This window comes from Lithobates pipiens, unplaced genomic scaffold (assembly GCF_037356315.1).
Source record: "Lithobates pipiens isolate NorthernLeopardFrog02 unplaced genomic scaffold, aLitPip1_a1.2 Scaffold_27, whole genome shotgun sequence".
Classification (NCBI taxonomy): domain Eukaryota; kingdom Metazoa; phylum Chordata; class Amphibia; order Anura; family Ranidae; genus Lithobates; species Lithobates pipiens.
The window spans coordinates 136,255,436-136,275,811 of NW_027507788.1; the positions used below are offsets into that span (position 1 = coordinate 136,255,436).

Sequence of the window (20,376 nt, forward strand, 5' to 3'; positions counted from 1 at the left end):
TTTTTGCAGAAAAACGTGAGCTTGGCGTGATGGAAGGTGGAGTGGAGGACAATTGTGAGGAGAGAGGAGAAGGAGAAGTAGAAGACGAAGCTGGACGGTGAGAGCCTGCAGTGTGGCTTTGTGTGTTTCGTTGCTCCCACTGGGCTCGGTGATGGCTGCTCATGTGCCTTCTTAAGGCGGTTGTCCCTAGGTGAGTGTTGGGCTTACCGCGACTAATGCGTTGACTGCAAAGATTGCAGATGGCAACGCTATTGTCAGCAGCGGACACGTTAAAAAAAGCCCACACTGCGGAGCCATGTGCCGGTGCCCTGGGAGCGCCAGATGTGACCGTACATTGTCGATGACTCACTCCTGATACATTTGCAGTCTGCTTTGTCCCTCCTGTGCAATGTAAGTTATTCCTGCTTCTCCTCCCTATCTGCTGGTCCATATCTCCCTCTGAACTCCCCTCCTCTTCCTCTCTTGTGGGCACCCACGTGACATCACTAGACACGTCATCATCAACGTCACCTTCCCCACCGCTATAAGTAGAGATCTCGGAGTAGGCAGCAACACCGGGGACCAACCTCCTCCTTGGGCTGATCTGGGTACTGTCGTCAGACTGCTGAGTAGCGGTTGTTGCTACCTCCTCTTCCTGATCCAATACCAAGAGTGGCTGCGCATCAGAAATGTCCTCTTGATATGGATCGGAAAATAATTCCTGTGACTCAAGCGGAAGGTATGTGGTGGTGGTGGTGGTGGTGTTGTTGTTGTTGGTGGTAGTGTCTTTGGGGGTGCACATAGCAGAGAGTGAAGAAGAGGGTGCAGATGGAGAGGATGAGGAGGGTGCAGAAGAGTAAGGCTGAGTCAGCCACTCAACCAAGTCTGGTGCGTCCTTTAAAGTAATTGAACGCACCTTCTGCAACTTCCCACTTTGGCTCAAGGCTGGTGCTCCTGCCCTACCCCTACCACCCCTGCGGAAGGGCCTGCCTCTTCCTCTGCCTGTCATTTTTTAAATCACCCTGTGACAAAACTCTTAGTCCCTATAACGATGAAGGACTGCAGCAGTATAGGGCAGCGGTCAGCAGTAGTGCACCTCAACCCTATGTATTGTGGACCGATATCGGTGCTTACAGAACAGCAGACTGTACCGCACTCAACCCTATGTACTGTAGCACCCTAGACCAAGTTACCAGTCCTTATAAGAACTTTTGTGGACCAAGCAGGTTGTGTGTTTGTGATTAGCAGACTGTACGTCAGTCCCTATACCAATGAAGGACTGCTGCAGTATAGGGCAGCGGTCAGCAGTAGTGCACCTCAACCCTATGTATTGTGGACCGATAGCGGTCCTTACAGAACAGCAGACTGTACCGCACTCAACCCTATGTACTGTAGCACCCTAGACCAAGTTACCAGTCCTTATAAGAACTTTTGTGGACCAAGCAGGTTGTGTGTTTGTGATTAGCAGACTGTACTTCAGTCCCTATACCAATGAAGGACTGCTGCAGTATAGGGCAGCGGTCAGCAGTGGTGCACCTCAACCCTATCTATTGTGGACCGATAGCGGTCCTTACAGAACAGCAGACTGTACCTCACTCAACCCTATGTACTGTAGCACCCTACACAGACCAAGTTACCAGTCCTGATAAAGAGCTTTGTGGAACAAGTGAGCTGTGAATAATTTGCAGACTGCAGCAGAAGGGCAGCAGTCAAGTATAATATTCTTTCTATATTTGGAAGAAAGAATATTATACGTGTACAAGCCTATTACCATACCACTGATACCAGTCCTGAAAAGAACCTTTGTGGAACTAATAGTAACAGCAAGTCTTTAAACTGACCCTCACTGCCTGACACACTGCTTCCTTCCTGTCCCTATACAAAGTGGCAAAAAAGAGGAGACTGGAACGATTAGTGGTTACTGGAATAGCTCTTTTGTGGACCTGATAGTAACAGCTAATGATGATGATGATGATGATGACTAATCTGGCTGTCCCTAAAATAGCAGCACACAGCGCTCTGTCCCTTTCTCTAAACTGACAAAAGACACTCAGGCTGCTGCAAGAATCAGTAGCACAGCAAACCTATATACACCTAACACCTATACCAGTCCTGAAAATAACTTTTGTGTACCAAATAGCTAGCGATTTATCTCTCCCTACTCCACACAGCAACCTTTCCCTATAGTGACAGAAGAAAGAATGTAACATGGCCGCCGGATCGGGTGTATTTATAGGTTAGGGGGAATGTCCAAGTGACCTTGTGCTGTAATGTCTCAATTGGCTGTCCTGTACCCCATGATGGATGTGTCATCAGGTCAAAGTTCCTTTACACAGTAAAAACACGGAAGTGTCCACCGGGCGAACGACGCCAATAGTCCGCCGAACTGGCGGACCGCGAACAGCCGAAATTCGCCGCAAACCGACCGCCGGGCGAACTGTTCGGCCATCACTAATGACCGCAGGCCACGTGCGATCACGGGCACGAGAGCCAGAACAGGGACGTGTGTGTGTGTGTAAACACACAAATCTCTGTTTTTTGAGGAGAGGAGAGACAGATCGTTCCTACTCGCTAGTCTGTCATTTCCTGCGGTCAGTCCCATCCCCCTACAGTTAGAACACACACTAAGGAACACAGTTAACCCCTTGACCGCCCCCTAGTGTTAACCCCTTCCCTGCCAGTGACATTTACACAGTAATCAGTGCATTTTTATAGCACTGATCGCTGTATAATTGTCAATGATCCCAAAAATGTGTCAAAAGTCTCAGATCTGTCCGCCATAATGTTGCAGTGCCGATTAAAATCGTTATTTTTATTACCAAAAATATGTAGAAGAATACATATAGGCCTAAACTGAGGGGAAAAAATACTTTTTTTGAACCAAAAAGTAAAACATATTGTGTTTTTTTCAAAATTGTTGCTTTTTTTTTGTTTATAGCGCAAAAAATAAAAACTGCAGAGATGATCAAATACCACCAAAAGAAAGCTCTATTTGTGTAGAAAAAGGGACATCAATTTTGTTTGGGTACAGCCTTGCATGACCACGCAGTTGTCAGTTAAAGAGACACAGTGCTGTATCTCAAAAAATGGCCTGGTCATTGAGCAGCCAAATCTTCCGGGGGTGAAGTGGTTAACAAGTTTTATCTCAGCAGCAATGTTTTCACAAAAGAAGTGTTAAAATCCTCAAATATTATGCCATCCACATATTACTCATTTACTAATTGTCTTCTGGTTTCAAGAATATACCTGTGGGTGATTCTTTTCTATACCCACTGTAAATACAATATCTCACAAAAGTGAGTACACCCCTCACATTTTAGTAAATATTTTATTATATATTTTCATGTGACAACACAGAAGAAATGACAATTTGCTACAATGTAAAGTAGTGAGTGTACAGCTTGTATAACAGTGTAAATTTGTTGTCCCCCTCAAAATAACTCAACACACAGCCATTAATGTCTAAACCACTGGCAACAAAAGCGAGTCCATCCCTAAGTGAAAATGTCCAGTTTGGGCCCAATTAACAATTTTCCCTCCTGTGTCATGTGACTCGTTAGTTACATTTGGTGTTATTGCTTTCATTCTCTCATACTGGTCACTGGAAGTTCAACATGGCACCTCATGGCAAAGAACTCTCTGAGGATCCGAAAAAAATAATTGTTTCTCTACATAAAGATGGCCTAGGCTATAAGAAGATTGCCAAGACCCTGAAACTGAGCTGCAGCATAGTGGCCAAGACCATACAGTGGTTTAACAGGACAGGTTCCACTCAGAACAGGCCTTGCCATGGTTGACCAAAGAAGTTGAGTGCACGTGCTTAGCGTAGCATCATATCCAGAGGTTGTCTTCGGGAAATAGACATATGAGTGCTGACAGCATTGCTTCAGAGGTTGAAGAGGTGGGGAGTCAGCCTGTCAGTGCCCAGACCATACACCGCACACTGCATCAAATTAGTATGCATGGCTGTCGTCCCAGAATAAAGCCTCTTCTAAAGATGATGCACAAGAAAGCCCGCAAACAGTTTGCTGAAGACAAGCAGACTATGGACATGGATTAGTGGAACCATGTCCTGTGGTCTGATGAGACCAAGATAAACTTATTTGGTTCAGGTGGTTTCAAGCATGCGTGGTGACAACCAGGTGAGGAGTACAAACACAAGTGTGTCTTGCCTACAGTCAAGCATGGTGGTGGGAGTGTCATGATCTGGGGCTGCATGAGTGCTGCCCACACTGGGGAGCTAGAGTTCATTGAGGGAGCCATGAATGCCAACATGTACTGTGACATACTGAAGCAGAGTGTGATTCCCTCCCTTTGGAGACTGGGCCGCAGGGCAGTATTCCAACATGATAAGGACCCCAAACACACCTCCAAGATTACCACTGTCTTGCTAAAGAAGCTGAGGGTAAAGGTGATGGACTGGCCAAACATGTCTCCAGACCTAAACACTATTAAGCATCTGTGGGACATCCTCAAACAGAAGGTGGAGGAGAGCAAGGTCTCTAACGTCCACCAGCTCTGTGATGTAATCATGGAGGAGTGGGAGAGGACTTCAGTGGCAACCTGTGAACTCCATGCCCAAGAGGGTTAAAGCAGTGCTGGAAAATAATGGTGGCCACACAAAATATTGACACTTTGGGCCCAATTTGGACATTTTCACTTAGAGGTGTATTCACTTTTGTTGCCAGCGGTTTAGACATTAATGGCTGTGTGTTGAGTTATTTTGAGGGGACAGCACATTTACACTGTCATACAAGCTGTACACTCACTACTTTACATCATAGCAAAGTGTAATTTCTTCAATGTTGTCACATGAAAAGATGTAATAAAATGTTTACGAAAATGTGAGGGGTGTACTCACTTTTGTGAGATACTGTATACAAGTGGTTCAAAAGTGATCTTGTTGCAGAGTTATTCACTTCCTGGTCCTTACAGAAGACAAGGGGGCATTCTTTACATCTGGAGGAAAAATGATTTAACCACTAGGTACAGAAAGGCTTCTTCACAGTAAGAGCTGTGAAAATGTGGAATAGGCTACCCCAAGAACTAGTTCTGGCAAGCTTAGTAGATTGTTTGTTAAAAAAAAAATTATGCATTTATAAATAAAATATAACTAGATATTAACATTGATAGGCAATAACTCCAGAGGTTGTTGATCTAAGGAATATTGTATTGCCTTCATTGGGCCGGAAATACTTCTTTTTCTTTTTTTACCCACTGGAGTAAAGTAGACCATGGTTTTTTTTTTTTTTTACCTTCCCCTGGATCAACTGTGGATATAGAACTCCTAATATGGTGTTTTTTTATTTCATTATTTTTCCTATAGGTTGAACAAGATGGACTTGTGCCTTTTTTTAAACCTGGCTAACTATGTAGCTAAGAGTTGTCTGTTGCTGTACATAAGATAGGTGTGAATAACCAGGCTTTGCTCAGTTAGGTGTCAAGCTAAATTTTAAGTGATACTAAAGGTACAAGTTTTATTTAAAAAAAATAACAAATATCTCTACTAGTGATGGCCGAACGGTTCGCCCGGCGGTCGTTTCGCGGCGAATTTCGGTCGTTCGCGGTCTGCTCGTTCGCTCGCCTTTTGCCGTCGTTCGCCCCGGCGGACTTACGTGTTTAATGTGTAAAAGAACTTTGACCTATGATGACACGTCTATCATGGGGTACAGGACAGCCAATTGAGACATGACAGCACATGGACACTTGGACATTCCCCCTAACCTATAAATACACCCGATCCGGTGGCCATTTTACATTCTTTCTTCTGTCACTATAGGGAAAGGTTGCTGTGTGGAGTAGGGAGAGATAAATCGCTAGCTATTTGGTACACAAAAGTTCTTTTCAGGACTGGTATAGGTGTTAGGTGTATATAGGTTTGCTGTGCTACTGATTCTTGCAGCAGCCTGAGTGTCTTTTGTCAGTTTAGAGAAAGGGAAAGGACGGTGTGTGCTACAGGGACAGCCAGATTAGTCGTCATCATCATCATCATCATCATTAGCTGTTACTATCAGGTCCACAAAAGAGCTATTCCAGTAACCACTAATCGTTCCAGTCTCCTCTTTTTTGCCACTTTGTATAGGGACAGGAAGGAAGCAGTGTTGTCAGGCAGTGAGGGTCAGTTTAAAGACTTGCTGTTACTATTAGTTCCACAAAGGTTCTTTTCAGGACTGGTATCAGTGGTATGGTAATAGGCTTGTACACGTATAATATTCTTTCTTCCAAATATAGAAAGAATATTATACTTGACTGCTGCCCTTCTGCTGCAGTCTGCTAATCATTCACAACTCACTTGTTCCACAAAGCTCTTTATCAGGACTGGTAACTTGGTCTGTGTAGGGTGCTACAGTACATAGGGTTGAGTGCGGTACAGTCTGCTGTTCTGTAAGGACCGCTATCGGTCCACAATAGATAGGGTTGAGGTGCATCACTGCTGACCGCTGCCCTATACTGCAGCAGTCCTTCATTGGTATAGGGACTGAAGTACAGTCTGCTAATCACTAACACACAACCTGCTTGGTCCACAAAAGTTCTTATAAGGACTGGTAACTTGGTCTAGGGTGCTACAGTACATAGGGTTGAGTGCGGTACAGTCTGCTGTTCTGTAAGGACCGCTATCGGCCCACAATAGATAGGGTTGAAGTGCACCACTGCTGACCGCTGCCCTATACTGCAGCAGTCCTTCATTGGTATAGGGACTGAAGTACAGTCTGCTAATCACTAACACACAACCTGCTTGGTCCACAAAAGTTCCTATAAGGACTGGTAACTTGGTCTAGGGTGCTACAGTACATAGGGTTGAGTGCGGTACAGTCTGCTGTTCTGTAAGGACCGCTATCGGTCCACAATAGATAGGGTTGAGGTGCACCACTGCTGACCGCTGCCCTATACTGCAGCAGTCCTTCATTGGTATAGGGACTGAAGTACAGTCTGCTAATCACAAACACACAACCTGCTTGGTCCACAAAAGTTCCTATAAGGACTGGTAACTTGGTCTAGGGTGCTACAGTACATAGGGTTGAGTGCGGTACAGTCTGCTGTTCTGTAAGGACCGCTATCGGTCCACAATAGATAGGGTTGAGGTGCACCACTGCTGACCGCTGCCCTATACTGCAGCAGTCCTTCATTGGTATAGGGACTGACGTACAGTCTGCTAATCACTAACACACAACCTGCTTGGTCCACAAAAGTTCCTATAAGGACTGGTAACTTGGTCTAGGGTGCTACAGTACATAGGGTTGAGTGCGGTACAGTCTGCTGTTCTGTAAGGACCACTATCGGTCCACAATAGATAGGGTTGAGGTGCACCACTGCTGACCGCTGCCCTATACTGCAGCAGTCCTTCATTGGTATAGGGACTGAAGTACAGTCTGCTAATCACTAACACACAACCTGCTTGGTCCACAAAAGTTCCTATAAGGACTGGTAACTTGGTCTAGGGTGCTACAGTACATAGGGTTGAGTGCGGTACAGTCTGCTGTTCTGTAAGGACCGCTATCGGTCCACAATAGATAGGGTTGAGGTGCACCACTGCTGACCGCTGCCCTATACTGCAGCAGTCCTTCATTGGTATAGGGACTGACGTACAGTCTGCTAATCACTAACACACAACCTGCTTGGTCCACAAAAGTTCTTATAAGGACTGGTAACTTGGTCTAGGGTGCTACAGTACATAGGGTTGAGTGCGGTACAGTCTGCTGTTCTGTAAGGACCGCTATCGGTCCACAATAGATAGGGTTGAGGTGCACCACTGCTGACCGCTGCCCTATACTGCAGCAGTCCTTCAGCGGTATAGGGACTAAGAGTTTTGTCACAGGGTGATTTAAAAAATGACAGGCAGAGGAAGAGGCAGGCCCTTCCGCAGGGGTGGTAGGGGTAGGGCAGGAGCACCAGCCTTGAGCCAAAGTGGGAAGTTGCAGAAGGTGCGTTCAATTACTTTAAAGGACGCACCAGACTTGGTTGAGTGGCTGACTCAGCCTTACTCTTCTGCACCCTCCTCATCCTCTCGATCTGCACCCTCTTCTTCACTCTCTGCTATGTGCACCCCCAAAGACACTACCACCAACAACACCACCACCACCACCACCACCACATACCTTCCGCTTGAGTCACAGGAATTATTTTCCGATCCATATCAAGAGGACATTTCTGATGCTCAGCCACTCTTGGTATTGGATCAGGAAGAAGAGGTAGAAACAACCGCTACTCAGCAGTCTGACGACAGTACCCAGATCAGCCCAAGGAGGAGGTTGGTCCCCGGTGTTGCTGCCTACTCCGAGATCTCTACTTATAGGGGTGGGGAAGGTGACGTTGATGATGACGTGTCTAGTGATGTCACGTGGGTGCCCACAAGAGAGGAAGAGGAGGGGAGTTCAGAGGGAGATATGGACCAGCAGATAGGGAGGAGAAGCAGGAATAACTTACATTGCACAGGAGGGACAAAGCAGACTGCAAATGTATCAGGAGCGAGTCATCGACCATGTACGGTCACATCTGGCGCTCCCAGGACACCGGCACATGGCTCCGCAGTGTGGGCTTTTTTTAACGTGTCCGCTGCTGACAATAGCGTTGCCATCTGCAATCTTTGCAGTCAATGCATTAGTCGCGGTAAGCCCAACACTCACCTAGGGACGACCGTCTTAAGAAGGCACATGAGCAGCCATCACCGAGCCCAGTGGGAGCAACGGAACACACAAAGCCACACTGCAGGCTCTCACCGTCCAGCCTCGTCTTCTACTTCTCCTTCTCCTCTCTCCTCACAATTGTCCTCCACTCCACCTTCCATCACGCCAAGCTCACGTTTTTCTGCAAAAAGGCAGGCTTCCGTGGGCCTAATGTTCGAGCGTAAAAAAATGATGACGCCGGATAACCCTCTTGCCCAACGGTTGACGGCTGGCTTGTCAGAACTGATAGCCCGCCAACTACTGCCATATAAACTGGTGGACTCGGAGGCCTTTCGCAAATTTGTGGCCATTGGAACACCACAATGGAAGGTCCCAGGAAGGAAGTATTTCTCAGAGAAGGGCATCCCAGAGCTATATGGCCATGTTCAGCGGCAAGTGAATGTATCTCTGGCACACAGTGTCGGTGCCAAGATACATCTGACCACAGACACGTGGTCTAGCAAACACGGGCAGGGAAGGTATATCACTTTTACTGCCCACTGGGTGAACCTTCTGACGGCCGTCAAGCATGTAACCCGTGGCACCCGTGTAGATTTGGTTTTACCGCCACGGATTGCATGCAGGCCTGACTCTTCTTCTCCTCCTCCTCCTACTCCATCCTCCTCCCTCTCCTCCTCAGCTGCCTCCTCCTTTTCCGCTGCTAGCGTCTCTTCCGCTGCACCGCCCGAGCTCCCCAGAACCTATTCCACATGCCAGGTGAGACGTTGCCATGCCGTGCTGCGTCTGTTGTGCCTGGAAGCCAAGAGCCACACTGGCCCGGCACTCCTTTCAGCTTTGCGTTCACAGGCAGATCAGTGGCTAACACCGCTCAATTTGACAGTTGGTAAAGTGGTGTGTGACAACGGTGCCAATCTGCTTAGCGCATTGAAACAGGGAAAAATCACGCACGTGCCATGCATGGCACACGTCTTAAACTTGGTCGTGCAGCGATTCCTTCTCAAATACCCTGGGGTCCAGGACATCTTGCGGCAGGCAAGGAAAATCTCGGCCCATTTCAGAAGATCTTACACGGCCATGGCTCGCCTTGCTGACATTCAGCGGCGACACCATCTGCCGGTCAGACGTCTTATTTGCGATTGCCCGACGCGATGGAACTCAACCTTCTATATGCTTGATAGGCTGCTCCAGCAGAAACGTGCAGTTAACGTCTACCTATATGAACTCTGCGAAAGAAACAGTTCTGGGTAGCTGGGGGTTTTTTCACCGCGCCAGTGGCTGCTCATGCGCGACGCATGCAGACTTCTGCGGCCATTTGAGGAGATCACCAAACTGGTCAGTCGCAGCCATGGCGCCATCAGTGACATGGTACCTTATGCCTTCTTTATGGAGCGTGCATTGCGTCGTGTCATTGATCAGGCTGTGGAGGAGCAGGAGCGGGAAGATGAGGAAGTCGCAATGCTGGATGAATTCCCAGGGGGGACTACTCTATCTGAGACAAGTCAACAACAGGAGTCTGAAGAGGAGTCAGAGGAGGATGGTGCAGGGGCGGATGAGGAGGAGCAAGAAGAGCGTGCTTTAAACCTTTCTGGGATCCCTGTTGTGCGTGGATGGGGAGAGGAGAATGAAGAGGACGACATTATCCTGGATGATGAGCAGGAGCCAGGCCACCACACCGCTTCCACTTTAGTGCAAATGGGATCCTTCATGCTCCAGTGTTTTAATAGGGACCCCCGTATAAAAAGCATAAGGGTCAAGGACCAGTACTGGGTGGCAACGTACTTAGACCCCCGGTACAAACACAAAATGGCGGAAATGTTACCGCTGTCGCAGAGGGCTGTCAGAATGCAGCACTTCCAGGCCTTGCTTCGAGAAATGCTGCATTCTGCTTTTGCGTGCGCTGGCAGAGGAGCAATTCCCACTCCCAGAGAAGGATTTGCGGGTACCAATCCAACAGCGCCTGCAAGAAGAGGCCGGTTTGAAGATGTGTTGGTGACTTCGGATATGAGGTCATTCTTTCAGCTGACCCATCGACAGGTGTCATCCGGATCCAGCATCACGGAACGCCTAGACCGTCAGGTGTCCGACTACATTGGGTTAACGGCCGATGTGGACGCTCTGAGGAGTGATGAACCCCTGGACTACTGGGTGGGCAGGCTTGACCTCTGGCCAGAGCTTGCCCAATTTGCAATCGAACTGTTGGCTTGCCCCTCATCCAGTGTCCTGTCCGAAAGGACGTTCAGCGCAGCAGGGGGGATCGTGACCGATAAGCGTACTCGCCTAGCTCACGACAGTGTTAACTACCTCACATTTATAAAAATGAATGAGGCATGGATCTCGGAGGAATTCAACACATGTGACCAGTAGACCATGTATATGTCTATAAACTATTTTTTTAATCAAGCACACAGACCTTCTTTCTTCATTTGGCTCACTTCTTTGTCCCAAAAAAGCACACCGTACTATATGCCCTTACCCTCCTCTTTGAAGAGGTTGAGCGGTGTCATATTTCTACTGGGGCTGCTTATGATATCCCTGTGCTGTGCTGACTTCCTCCTGGGGGTTCTTATTATAAGGGGATCACACCATCCCTGTGCTGTGCTGAGTTTCTCCTGGGCCTGCTTACTATGAGGGGATCACACCATCCCTGTGCTGTGCTGACTTCCTCCTGGGGGTTCTTATTATGAGGGGATCACACCATCCCTGTGCTGTGCTGAGTTTCTCCTGGGCCTGCTTACTATGAGGGGATCACACCATCCCTGTGCTGTGCTGACTTCCTCCTGGGGGTTCTTATTATGAGGGGATCACACCATCCCTGTGCTGTGCTGAGTTTCTCCTGGGCCTGCTTACTATGAGGGGATCACACCATCCCTGTGCTGTGCTGACTTCCTCCTGGGGGTTCTTATTATGAGGGGATCACACCATCCCTGTGCTGTGCTGACTTCCTCCTGGGGCTGCTTACGGTGCTGCTGTCAGTGCTGTATATCACGGTGCTGGTGTGAGTGCTTAATGTCACGGTGCTGCTGTCAGTGCTGTATATCACGGTGCTGATGTCAGTGCTTAATGTCACGCTTCTGATGTCAGTACTCTCTATCACGGTGCTGCTGTCAGTGCTGTATATCACTGTGCTGATGTCAGTGCTGTATGTCACGCTTCTGATGTCAGTGCCCTCTATCACGGTGCTGCTGTCAGTGCTGTATATCACGGTGCTGATGTCAGTGCTTAATGTCACGCTTCTGATGTCAGTACTCTCTATCATGGTGTTGCTGTCAATGCTGTATGTCACGGTGCTGGTGTTAATGCTTAATGTCACGCTTCTGATGTCAGTACTCTCTATCACGGTGCTGCTGTCAGTGCTGTATATCACTGTGCTGATGTCAGTGCTGTATGTCACGCTTCTGATGTCAGTGCCCTCTGTCACAGTGCTGCTGTCAGTGCTGTATGTCACGGTGCTGATGTCAGTGCTTAATGTCACGCTTCTGATGTCAGTACTCTCTATCACGGTGCTGCTGTCAGTGCTGTATATCACTGTGCTGATGTCAGTGCTGTATGTCACGCTTCTGATGTCAGTGCCCTCTATCACGGTGCTGCTGTCAGTGCTGTATATCACGGTGCTGATGTCAGTGCTTAATGTCACACTTCTGATGTCAGTACTCTCTATCACGGTGTTGCTGTCAATGCTGTATGTCACGGTGCTGGTGTTAATGCTTAATGTCACGCTTCTGATGTCAGTACTCTCTATCACGGTGCTGCTGTCAGTGCTGTATATCACTGTGCTGATGTCAGTGCTGTATGTCACGCTTCTGATGTCAGTGCCCTCTATCACGGTGCTGCTGTCAGTGCTGTATATCACGGTGCTGATGTCAGTGCTTAATGTCACGCTTCTGATGTCAGTACTCTCTATCATGGTGTTGCTGTCAATGCTGTATGTCACGGTGCTGGTGTTAATGCTTAATGTCACGCTTCTGATGTCAGTACTCTCTATCACGGTGCTGTTGTCAGTGCTGTATATCACTGTGCTGATGTCAGTGCTGTATGTCACGCTTCTGATGTCAGTGCTCTCTATCACGGTGCTGCTGTCAGTGCTGTATATCACGGTGCTGATGTCAGTGCTGTATATCACACTTCTGATGTCAGTGCCCTCTATCACGGTGCTGTTGTCAGATGCCTCTATCACGGTGCATGTGTCATTGCTGTATGTCACGCTTCTGATGTCAGTGCCCTCTATCACGGTGCTGTTGTCAGATGCCTCTATCACGGTGCATGTGTCATTGCTGTATGTCACGCTTCTGATGTCAGTGCCCTCTATCACGGTGCTGTTGTCAGATGCCTCTATCACGGTGCAGGTGTCATTGCTGTATGTCACGCTTCTGATGTCAGTGCCCTCTATCACGGTGCTGTTGTCAGATGCCTCTATCACGGTGCATGTGTCATTGCTGTATGTCACGCTTCTGATGTCAGTGCCCTCTATCACGGTGCTGTTGTCAGATGCCTCTATCACGGTGCAGGTGTCATTGCTGTATGTCACGCTGCTGGTGATCATCTCCTGCACCCTCTTCTTTGCCTACCCTGGTCCCTGACCTTCCCTCTCCTCCATTGCCTTCATGCGCTCCATAGTCCTGAATTGTCAGAACAATTTCCCATATAAAAAAAGAATGCTCGTAGTTATCGATCCCAAATTCACCTCATACATGTATTATGTCATTGGCCATGTGGTGGGACTATGTTTTCCCTGCTAATAATTACCTCGTGGCTGCAAATTCGACCTAAAGGTTTGAAACGTTCGCCTCCCATTGAAGTCAATGGGGCCCGCCGCGAACGTTCGGTTTCGCGAACGGTCGGCCTCGTTCGCGGTCCGCGTTCGCGAAACGTCCCGTCGGAGGTTCGAGCCATCACTAATCTCTACACTTATCTGCTCTGTGCAATGGTTTTGCACAGAGTAGCCCCGATCTTAGTCTTTTCGGGTCCACCGCTGGCACTCTGGGTCCTCCCCACCAAGTGCCCCCATGGCAAGCAGCTTGCACTCGTGCATGCTCGCTCCCAAGCCCTGCCCTGTGTGTCCATGAGGCACACAGAACGGGGGTCAGCCCCGCCCTCCATTCCCTTCTCACTAACTGGGATTGACAGCAGCAGGAGGCAATGGCTCCCATTATTGTGTCTCAGTCAATGAGGAGGCAGAGAGCCAGGAGAGCAGTGGCCCTCGTGCACATCGTTGATTCCTAATCAGGCTCAGGTAAGTATCAGGGGGTCTGGGGGGAAGTTGCTCACAGAAGGTTTTGTACCTTCATGCATAGAATGCATGAAGGTAAAAAACGTTTAGCCTTTAGAACCACTTTAAGTGGAAAGCTTACTAAATTCTGCAGGTCTCATGAAATCATGTATCCCCTTTTGTTTTGTAATACCTGTACTTTGATCTTTTCTAAGGAATTCTAATGGAACTGCACTGGGATACAATTTTACTATAAACAGTTATTTCAGACATATTAGAGATGATTTTGTGTTGTTCTCAAGTCCTCAAGTCTATGACAGGCTACAAATGGCAAGCAAGGGCTCATTATCTCCCTCAACTTTCAACACATCTAGAAAAAAACAGCTGTCCAAGGTCCAACACTAGTTGAAATGTTATTAGTCCAAGACAGCTGCAAGAAGCCCCACTTAGGACTACACTGACGCGTTTCACTCACACTGGGTTTAATCATATTTTTGTATGATGCAAGTCCAGTGTGGGTGTAACATGTGAGATTGGGAGGAGGTACCAGGCAGGGCTTCTTGCAGTTGTCCTGATATAAATAAAGTTTCCAAGGACTTTACAGGGTGCTGCCAGCTGTTTTTTTTTTTTTCTTGATTTCAGACATGATGACAGGTAAGTCTGACTGTACACTGACATTTTTGTGTAACGTCAGACTCCCAAATTGAATTCTATACTTTGGTGTTTTCTTCACAAGGTTTTTTACATTGTGATATGTGGGCATACAGTTTTTGTGTCATACAAAAGAAGATTAAACAACTTATATGTGACAATTGTGTATATTCTATCTTCATTTAGTTGATGTTTCAGATGAAGACATAGAGGAGACCATTCTTGAAGACACCCTGCCTCTTACCAGTAAGAAAGAACCAGCCACAGCCAGAGTAAAGCAGAAGAACAAGACAAGAGCAGGTATGTGATCTCCAGTAACTCTATAACCTCTACGATAATATTTAATCTAATACACCATGTAGGATGTACATTAACAAGTGCTTTTATTAATGTTTAGCAGAACTATTGCCAATAAAAAATGTTTGGTTTCCAAAATTTTGGACCACGTTTTAATACTGCCCTTTCACAGGTGTTAGGTAAATCATTAGGGCAGAACTCAATCGAAATAGTTGCATTCACAGCTAAATTACAAATACTGAGAATGGATGGATGATTTCCACCAAAGGCACAGTTCCTTTTGTAACATAACACTATATCACACTAACATTGCTGAAACATCAATATACAGGAAAGCTATGGTGAAAAATAGTCCTGCAGTGGTTCTCAACCCTGTCCTCAAGTACCCCCAACAGGCCATGTTTTGGGAATTTCTCTTAGATTAAATAGCTGTCCAAAATACCAAGCCGTTGATTGTGATTTAACCACTTTCAGACCGGACCATTTTGCTGGTAAATGACCAGAGGTCTTTTTACACTTTGGCACTGCGCTGCTTTAACTGGTAATTGCGCGGTCATGCAATGTTGTACCCAAACAAAATTTGCGTCCTTTTCTTCCCACAAATAGAGCTTTCTTTTGATGGTATTTGATTGCCTCTGCGATTTTTATTTTTTGCGATATAAACGTAAAAAGACCGCAAATTTTGAAAAAAAATGATATTTTCTACTTTTTGTTATTAGAAAAATCCAATAAACTCAATTTTAGTCATACATTTAGGCCAAAATGTATTCAGCCACATGTCTTTGGTAAAAAAAAAGTCAATAATTGTATATTTATTGGTTTGCGCAAAAGTTGTCACATCTACAAACTAAGGTACGTTTTCTGGAATTTACGCAGCTTTTAGTTTACGACTGCCTATCTCATTTCTTGAGGTGCTAAAATGGCAGGGCAGTACAAAACCCCCCCAAATGACCCCATTTTGGAAAGTAGACCCCCTAAGGAAATTGATAAGAGGCATGTTGAGCCCATTGAATATTTTATTTTTTTGCCTCAAGCGATTGAATAGTGACAAAAAAAAATTTTTTTTTTTTTTTTTACACAAAGTTGTCACTAAATGATATATTGCTCACACATGCTATGGGCGTATGTGAAATGACACCCCAAAATAAATTCTGCTGCTTCTCCTGAGTACGGGGATACCACATATGTGGGACTTTTTGGGAGCCTAGCCGCGTACGGGGCCCCGAAAACCAAGCACCGCCTTCAGGCTTTCTAAGGGCGTAAATTTTTGAGTTCACTTCTCACTACCTATTACAGTTTTGAAGGCCATAAAATGCCAAGATGGCACAAAACCCCCACAAATGACCCCATTTTAGAAAGTAGACACCCCAAGCTATTTGCTGAGAGGCATGTTGAGTTCATGGAATATTTTATATTTTGCCACAAGTTGCGGGAAAATTACAAACTTTTTTTTTTTTTTTTTTTTTTTCACAAAGTTGTCACTAAATGATATATTGCTCACACATGCCATGGGCATATGTGAAATGACACCCCAAAATAAATTCTGCTGCTTCTCCTGAGTACGGGGATACCACATATGTGGGACTTTTTGGGAGCCTAGCCGCGTACGGGGCCCCGAAAACCAAGCACCGCCTTCAGGCTTTCTAAGGGCGTAAATATTTGACTTCACTCCTCACTACCTATTACAGTTTTGAAGGCCATAAAATGCCAAGATGGCACAAAACCCCCACAAATGACCCCATTTTAGAAAGTAGACACCCCAAGCTATTTGCTGAGAGGCATGTTGAGTCCATGGAATATTTTATATTTTGCCACAAGTTGCGGGAAAATTACAAACTTTTTTTTTTTTTTTTTTTTTTTCACAAAGTTGTCACTAAATGATATATTGCTCACGCATGCCATGGGCATATGTGAAATGACACCCCAAAATAAATTCTGCTGCTTCTCCTGAGTACGGGGATACCACATATGTGGGACTTTTTGGGAGCCTAGCCGCGTACGGGGCCCCGAAAACCAAGCACCGCCTTCAGGCTTTCTAAGGGCGTTACAGTTTTGAAGGCCATAAAATGCCAAGATGGCACAAACCCCCCCCAAATGACCCCATTTTGGAAAGTAGACACCCCTAAATTTAGGGGTACACTAGTGAGACTAGGTAATAAATGGCGGGTGCCCTGAAACTATAAAAAAATAACTAACCAACCAGCGTCACCTGTAACAGTTATATGGTGATCACTGGTGAAAGGGTTAACTAGGGGGCAATCAGGGGGCTTTATGCGGTAGTATATGGGGGTCCCTGGCGCTATAAAAAGCTGCGGCGAACCTAAATACCTACCTGCCTAACTAGCGTCACCTGTGACACTAATACAGCGATCAGAAAAACGATCGCTTATTAGGCTGGGTTCACACTGGAGCGATGCGGGAACGCCACGAATGCGCGGCGGGTTCCCGCATCGCATGCCTCCCGGCGGCAGTTCACACTGCCCTATGCGAACTGCTGGGAGTGTCAGTGAAATGTTACTGACACCCCCAGATCAGTTCGCATATCGCAGTGCGATCTGCAAACTCGGATCGCATGGTGTGAACACCCATGCGATCCGATTCTGCTGCGGGCCAAAAAAAGGGTCCCGTGCGAATTTGCGGCGGGTGCGGCGGGTGTGGCGGGTGCGGCGGGTGCGGCGAATGGCTGAACTCGAATCGCACAGAGATCGGATGTGATTTGCACTGCAGTGCGGTGCGAATCACATCCGTTCTCAAACCGCTGCAATCTGAACCCAGCCTTAGTGACACTGGCGACGGGGGGTGATCACGGGGTTAAACCTTTATTGGGGGGGTTAGGGGGGTACCTTAGAACTAAAGGGGGCTAACCCTAACTGCCCTAACAGTTATTAGTCACAAATGACACCCGCCGGGTGATCAGGGGGTTAAACCTTTATTAGGTAATAAATGGCGGGTGCCCTGAAACTATAAAAAAATAACTAACCAACCAGCGTCACCTGTAACAGTTATATGGTGATCACTGGTGAAAGGGTTAACTAGGGGGCAATCAGGGGGCTTTATGCGGTAGTATATGGGGGTCCCTGGCGCTATAAAAAGCTGCGGCGAACCTAAATACCTACCTGCCTAACTAGCGTCACCTGTGACACTAATACGGCGATCAGAAAAATGATCGCTTATTAGGCTGGGTTCACACTGGAGCGATGCGGAAACGCCGCGAATCCGCGGCGGGTTCCCGCATCGCATGCCTCCCGGCGGCAGTTCACACTGCCCTATGCGAACTGCTGGGAGTGTCAGTGAAATGTTACTGACACCCCCAGATCAGTTCGCATATCGCAGTGCGATCTGCAAACTCGGATCGCATGGTGTGAACACCCATGCGATCCGATTCTGCTGCGGGCCAAAAAAAGGGTCCCGTGCGAATTTGCGGCGGGTGCGGCGGGTGTGGCGGGTGCGGCGAATGGCTGAACTCGAATCGCACAGAGATCGGATGTGATTTGCACTGCAGTGCGGTGCGAATCACATTCGTTCTCATAAACCGCTGCAATGTGAACCCAGCCTTAGTGACACTGGCGACGGGGGGTGATCACGGGGTTAAACCTTTATTGGGGGGGTTAGGGGGGTACATTAGAACTAAAGGGGGCTAACTCTAACTGCCCTAACAGTTATTACAGTCACAAATGACACCAATGCAAAAAAAAAAAAAAAAAAATGACATTGGTGTCACTGTGACTGGGGGGCAGGGGTAATTGGGGGGGTGATCGGGGGGTAAAGGGGGGGTGTGAGTGTGCCTGGCATGTTCTACTGTGTGTGTAGAGTGTTGGTGCAACTCACCGATCCGCTCTCCTCCGTGTCGGAACGGAAAATACCGACACGGAGGAGAGAATACATCACTTCCTCTCCTGTGTTTACATTACAGGAGAGGAAGTGATGTCACCGGGGATTTCCATTCGTCGAGAGCGATCGCGAGGGGGTGGCCATGAATGAATGGCCGCCCCCTCATCCCGGATCGCTCTCGAAGAAATGCCGACCGCCGCAGGCACCGGGGGGGGCCCGATCGGGCCCCCCACCCGCGGGCAGGCAGGGACTTATATATACGCCCATATGCCTGCCCGTGCCATTCTGCCGACGTATATCGTCGTGCGGCGGTCGGCAAGTGGTTAAAGCACCTGTGCAAGATGAAGGAAAACCTGCAAACGTGGTGTGTTGTGGGTACTTGAGGACAGGGTGGAGAACCACTGCTCTAAAGGGCGAGGGTATCCAAAAATTAGATTTCTATTATAGGCAGAGTCTGGTGAGCTGAATCACCTCCACTAGGTATAGATTGATATATTAGAGTGTTTATATAAAATATCATTTTATTCTTTTTAAATACTTTTTAAAGGTTTTATATGGTATCTTTGCATTAGTACTTCTGTGGTACCCTTACTTAACCTCATTGGAATCATAGTTTGAACACTGCCTCTAAGGTAGGTTTCAATAAAGGAGTGTTCCCTTGAGATGTTATTACAGATGCAGAGAATTCTCTAAAATCATCAGTCCCGGCTTTGGGTAGTTGAGTTTTGCTACTGGTCGTGTGTAGGGAAGCACTTACTTCTATCAATATGCTCCTTCACACTAAGGTTGGTTTTACCCATTTTAATATAGAAGCTGTGCTACACAGTTACTGCATGCATTTTGTTTTTCTTCGAGGCTTCTTCTTGAGGAAGTTCTATTTTCCCAATGTATTTCCTGTATCTATTTCTGGCCAGCGTAGAATTTTGGGTTTCTCAGTCGAGCTTTGGCTTTTGACCTTAAGGGCCCTAGTGCAAGAAACCATGAAGGGCCCCCCTGACCCCATCCCTAGCCCTTTCCATTGGTCCCAGGGCACTTACCACTGGTCTTGGGGCCCTTCGCACTGATCACGGGGCCCTTTATTACAGTCCAGCAGTGGGACCCTTTCACATGTTCTGCAGTGGGCCATCTTCCTGCATAGTTGCCAACCTTTCCAAAATATTTTCATGGGCAACTTTTTAGGTATGTATTCAGCTAGCCATTGTAGGTGGAGAACGTATCCTAATTAGGGGTGGGGCTTTCAAAATGGGCATGGTTCTACAAGAGCCACCTAATGCCATACCCCTTTGCAACACCCCTTGGAATGCCTCCATACCCCCTGCACATCTCTGTACTTCCCAAATAACCTCTGTACCCCTAGCACACCTCCATACTCTCCAGCACACGCCTGTATCCCTTGCACATTGCACACCCCCTACACACACCTCTGCACCTGCCAGCATCTTTTGTACCCCCTAGCACACCTCTGTACCCCCTATACACCTCTGCATTACCTAGAATCCTCTTTATCCCCCAGTATGCCTCAATATGCCCAGCAAGCCAGTACACACCCGCCCCCCCCCCCCCCCCCCCACACACACACACACTCACAAACACACACACATAAACACACAAACAAAATCTGCACTTTCCAACATCCTCTCTATTCCCCAGCACACCTGTATATCCCCAATATGTCTTCTTAACCGCCAGCATACCTCTGCACCCCCCCCCCAGCACATCTATGCATCCTCTGCACCCCCCCACACACACCTCTGCACCACCCAGCATCCTTTGTATCTTACCAGTGCA

At 47.4% G+C, this 20,376-nt stretch overlaps 1 protein-coding gene across 1 annotated transcript in view; it reads left to right on the top strand.

Annotated features, from left to right (window-relative positions):
• LOC143934159 (tubby protein homolog) overlaps nt 1-20,376 on the top strand; it is a 151,687-nt gene that overhangs the window by 70,129 nt on the left and 61,182 nt on the right. Inside the window, exon 5 of the mRNA XM_077457524.1 lies at nt 14,647-14,760. Coding sequence (XP_077313650.1) covers nt 14,647-14,760 — 114 coding nt within the window. The remainder of the gene's footprint in view (nt 1-14,646; nt 14,761-20,376) is intronic.